This window comes from Lolium perenne, chromosome 5 (genome assembly GCF_019359855.2).
Source record: "Lolium perenne isolate Kyuss_39 chromosome 5, Kyuss_2.0, whole genome shotgun sequence".
Taxonomy (NCBI): Eukaryota; Viridiplantae; Streptophyta; class Magnoliopsida; order Poales; family Poaceae; genus Lolium; species Lolium perenne.
Window position 1 is genome coordinate 187,779,702 of NC_067248.2, and position 5,674 is coordinate 187,785,375.

At 44.2% G+C, this 5,674-nt stretch overlaps 1 protein-coding gene across 1 annotated transcript; it reads left to right on the forward strand.

Moving 5' to 3' along the window:
- The first annotated feature begins 4,253 nt into the window (after positions 1-4,253).
- On the forward strand, positions 4,254-5,348 carry LOC127303910 (uncharacterized). Its single transcript, XM_051334626.1, has one exon. The coding sequence runs from the start codon at positions 4,254-4,256 to the stop codon at positions 5,346-5,348; it is 1,095 nt and encodes a 364-aa protein (XP_051190586.1).
- Positions 5,349-5,674: the final 326 nt, after the last annotated feature.

Consider the following 5,674-nt stretch of genomic DNA (forward strand, 5'->3'; position numbering starts at 1 on the left):
ACGAATTTTAAAATGGCACCAGACTTGCTCAAATGAAAATGCTCAAATTGAATGAAAGTTGCGTACATATCTGAGGATCATGCACGTAAATTGGCTTAATTTTCTGAGTTACCTACAGGGAGGTGGACCCAGATTCGTGACAGCAAAGAAATCTGGAACTGTGCAGTAATCCAAATCTAGTACTTACTTTTCTATCAACGGCTTAACTTGGCACAACAAAACACAAAACTAAGATAAGGAGAGGTTGCTACAGTAGTAAACAACTTCCAAGACACAAAATAAAAACAAAGTACTGTAGTAAAATAACACATGGGTTATCTCCCAAGAAGTTCTTTCTTTATAGCCATTAAGATGGGCTCAGCAGTTTTGATGATGCACTCGCAAGAAATAGTATTTGAAGCAAAAGAGAGCTTCAAGAGGCAAATTCAAAACACATTTAAGTCTAACATGCTTCCTATGAAGAGGAATCTTGTAAATAAACAAGTTCATGAGGAGCAAAGTAACAAGCATAGGAAGATAAAACAAGTGTAGCTTCAAAAATTTCAGCATATAGAGAGGTATTTTAGTAACATGAAAATTTCCACAACCATATTTTCCTCTCTCATAATAACTTTCAGTAGTAACATGAGCAAACTCAACAATATAACTATCACATAAAGCATTCTTATCATGAGTCTCATGCATAAAATTATTACTCTCCACATAGGCATAATCAATTTTATTAGTTGTAGTGGGAGCAAATTCAACAAAGTAGCTATCATTATTATTCTCAACATCAAATATAGGAGGCATATTGTAATCACAATCAAATTTATCCTCCATAACAGGTGGTACTAAAAGACCAATATCATTATCATAAATAGGAGGCAAAGTATCATCAAAGTAAATTTTCTCCCCAATGCTTGGGGGAATAAAAAGATCATGAAAACCAGCTTCCCCAAGCTTAGAACTTTCTATATTATTATCAACAATGGTGTTCAAAGCGTTCATACTAATATTACTACCAGCATGCAAATAAGATTCCATAGGTTTTTTAATTTTCGCATCAAACAATCCATGTTTTAAATCAGGAAATAGAATAAGAAGATCATTCTTGTCCATTATGCCAAACTAGTGTAATAAAAACATGCATGATATTATAAAGTAAAACAAGTAACTAATTTTTTTGTGTTTTTGATATAGCAAACAAGATAGCAAATAAAGTAAAACTAGCAACTAATTTTTTGTATTTTGATTTAGTGCAGCAAACAAAGTAGTAAATAAAACTAAGCAAGACAAAAACAAAGTAAAGAGATTGAGAAGTGGAGACTCCCCTTGCAGCGTGTCTTGATCTCCCCGGCAACGGCGCCAGAAAATATGCTTGATGGCGTGTATTTCACACGTTCGTTGGGCAACCCCAAGAGGAAGGTATGATGCGCACAGCAGCAAGTTTTCCCTCAGAAAGAAACCAAGGTTTATCGAACCAGGAGGAGCCAAGAAGCACGTTGAAGGTTTATGGCGGCGGGATGTAGTGCGGCGCAACACCAGAGATTCCGGCGCCAACGTGGAACCTGCACAACACAACCAAAGTACTTTGCCCCAACGAAACAGTGAGGTTGTCAATCTCACCGGCTTGCTGTAACAAAGGATTAACCGTATTGTGTGGAAGATGATTGTTTGCAGAAAACAGTAGAACAGTATTGCAGTAGATTGTATTTCAGTAAAGAGAATTGGACCGGGGTCCACAGTTCACTAGAGGTGTCTCTCCCATAAGACGAACAGCATGTTGGGTGAACAAATTACAGTTGGGCAATTGACAAATAAAGAGAGCATGACCATGCACATACATATCATGATGAGTATAGTGAGATTTAATTGGGCATTACGACAAAGTACATAGACCGCCATCCAACTGCATCTATGCCTAAAAAGTCCACCTTCAGGTTATCATCCGAACCCCCTCCAGTATTAAGTTGCAAAGCAACAGACAATTGCATTAAGTATGGTGCGTAATGTAATCAACAACTACATCCTTAGACATAGCATCAATGTTTTATCCCTAGTGGCAACAGCACAACACAACCTTAGAACTTTCTCATCCTTGTCCCAGGTGTCAATGCAGGCATGAACCCACTATCGAGCATAAGTACTCCCTCTTGGAGTTACAAGCATCTACTTGGCCAGAGCATCTACTAGTAACGGAAAGCATGCAAGATCATAAACAACACATAAGCATAGCTTTGATAATCAACATAACAAGTATTCTCTATTCATCGGATCCCAACAAACGCAACATATAGAATTACAGATAGATGATCTTGATCATGTTAGTCAGCTCACAAGATCCGACAATGATAGCACAATGGGGAGAAGACAACCATCTAGCTACTGCTATGGACCCATAGTCCAGGGTAGACTACTCACACATCACACCGGAGGCGACCATGGCGGCGTAGAGTCCTCCGGGAGATGATTCCCCTCTCCGGCAGGGTGCCGGAGGCGATCTCCTGGATCCCCCGAGATGGGATCGGCGGCGGCGGCGTCTCTGGAAGGTTTTCCGTATCGTGGTTCTCGGTACTGGGGTTTTCGTCACGGAGACTTTTTATAGGCGAAAGGGCAGGTCAAGAGGCGGCACGGGGGCCCCACACCACAGGGCCGCGCGGCCAAGGGGGGGGGGGGCGCGCCGTCCTAGGGTGTGGCCCCTCCGTGGCCCCTCTTCGTCTCTCCTTCGGACTTCTGGAAGCTTCGTGAGAAAATAGGCCCCTGGGCTTTGATTTCGTCCAATTCCGAGAATATTTCCTTACTAGGATTTCTGAAACCAAAAACAGCAGAAAACAGCAACTGGCACTTCGGCATCTTGTTAATAGGTTAGTTCCAGAAAATGCACGAATATGACATAAAGTGTGCATAAAACATGTAGATAACATCAATAATGTGGCATGGAACATAAGAAATTATCGATACGTCGGACACGTATCATGCGCCACAGAACTAAGTCCCGCCTATAAGCGTTTTCCTACTAGTGTATGTGGATACTATGTTTGCGAGTCCATTCGCATGTTAACCACTGAGAAGAACGATAAAAGATTCAACGTAAGCAATAACATTCACAACTTTAATTTATTAGCGTCAACATTTCATTATCAAGATTGATATAATCATATTCATCTCATTTTCCTATATAGGTCGAGTTCATGCGGGAGAAGCTCCAACCACACGAACACCTACTAGGAATTGCAGAGGAAGTGGCGGGACTTCTGATGAGAGAAATGATCGATGAAAGAGGCTTGTTTAATCAATGTAGGACCTGGTCATGATCCCCGTGTAATAGTTCGAATAGACGATGGGCTATAGTCCTGGTAGTCGTGAGCTCCATGTATATGTAAGGAGAATCTACGAATGGCTTTTCCTTCGAATATTTGTTTGCTCGATCTATATATAATGAATGAACGTGTACAGCTTGTAGTAGCGTACAAATGTATGAAAATTTATTTTGAAATGAAAAAATGAAATAAAAGGGGGGGGCGGTGGCAGGGGTGACTGCACCCCTTAAACCCTAAAGGAGCAGTGTCCTGCGCGCGTCACGTAGAGAGTCTTTTGTCGCGGGCTGTGTTACCACCCACGACAAAAGGGGTGTCCCCTGCGCGCCCCGCAACTGCCACGTGGTGAACCTTTTGTCGTGGGTGGTAAGCGGGCCTGGACAAAAGATTGGGCCTTTTGTCGCGTCTCCGTTGTCCCGGCTAACCGCCCGCGACAAAAGGCTCTTACAGCCTGCAACATTACGCCTATTTTCTACTAGTGCGAATCCGCTTCGTAATCGAAGTCTACGGAAAAAAGAAGTGGTGGCCATCCCTAAATAGTAAACACGTACATAGGAACCGTTTGATTGAAGTACGAAAATGTTCCAGGTACGAAAAAGAAGTGGTTGCCATCCCTAAACGCAAAATTAGACGGAATTCTTTTTTTCTCTCTCGTGTAAGGTACGGCATGTCTCTAGGGAACTTCAATCATACGTTCATACCGTGTCCGACTCGATCTCCACATGTTTTCCGTAAAGAAAGGAAACAAACTACCGGTACTCTTACTCTAGTCCAAGTCGGATCCAATCCCCTATATTTACTCCGCTAGCGATCTGATCCCCTCCATAACCGCTCCCATCGGTTTAGCATCCAAATTATCGTGTCTCCAGTATTTTTTAGCTCGCCCGGTGCCTGGCGGTAATAATCATAAAGGCCCGGATACCGGATACTGCGCGAGGTCACCTTGACGAGGAGATGGAGGCGACGACATCGCTGTTACATGACTGGTCATCTCTCCCGGTGAAGGTACTGGTCCGGATCCTAGATCATCTGCGGTGGTCGAGCCACCCGAGCTTTGGAATTGTGTGCCGGCAATGGCAATCTGCCCGTGCCCGGGTGCCCTTCTACCCGGCGTGGATCTCCCCTCTGCTCCTCAACACCACCAGCAACGGAACCACCAACGTGCGGTACTACAGCCCCTACTATCACAAGAACTTCGAGACCGCCTGCACGCTCAATATTCCTGGCGCCAGGATCATCGGCGCCACCGCGCAACATCTGACGCTCTGCCGGGAGCACTTAATCCTAGACGCCCAACTTCTCTTCGGCGACGTCCTCGAACTACCAAAGCACGACCGACCCACGTTCGACTCCGTCGTCTACGACGGTGTCCGCACCATGTTCGGCGTCCACTCGCGGTATGGCTGGCTCAAAATCGGCCATTCCATCCGAAACAACGAAATCGACGTGTGGGGGGAGTGGAGCTACACGAGCTCTGATTGCGATGGACCATGCTCTTGGGCATCGCAGGACTGCAGTAACCCGGTTCTCCATGACGGCTTCCTCTACCTGCTGAATAGGGACGGCGCATTAGCAGTGTACGACGAGAGAAAACACGATAAAGGATTAAACATTCTCGAGAAGCCTGGAAGTTTTACATTCGAGCACGATGATAGCTACTTGGTCAAATCCGACCATGGCGAGCTGATGGCCGTCCTTATCGGACGTCGTGGGACACCAGTCAACATTGTCAAACTGAACGAGCACACCATGGAGTGGGAGAAGATACAAGACCTAGAGGGGAGGACATTGTTTACCGGCACATTGACGACGACGATGAAGAAGACTAACATCAAGTGGATGCAGAACAAGGTTTTCCGTCCGAGATTGTACGATTGGCCTGACACCGTCCATGTTGACCTTGTTCAGCGTGAAGGTGAAGTTGCCTTTGTTCCAAAGTCAGGACGTGCAGATACCTTGGAGAAACAAAACAATTATGGAACAAACATATGGTCTTACAAATTGGGACAAAGTCAAGAGCCAAGGGAGTTTTGGGGAATTCGGATGTAGAATTTTCGTGGGAACATTTTGATATATTGTGCGTTTTTTTCGAGTTCGTATGCGACCAGAAAACCAGTTTGATGATTTTGCAACGCAATTTTGCAAAAAAAAAGTCAAAATTCATGTTTGTTAAATTTCAGTGGTGCTAGATGACATAATACATGGGAATCTCGAAGGATTTTATATTTTGAAATTTCTATCTATTTCTTTTATTTTTTAGAGAGGTAAAAAAGGCGATCCACAGGGGGGTGGAGTTGCGTGGTGAGCCAAAAAAACTTCTGTAGCGCACTGAAGTCATGTGCGCCACAGAAATGTGTTGTTTTTGTGGCGACCCA

Bases quoted from the DNA above. Each gene is read 5' to 3' on its own strand.
- LOC127303910 (XM_051334626.1), top strand. From the start codon at position 4,254: ATGGAGGCGACGACATCGCTGTTACATGACTGGTCATCTCTCCCGGTG.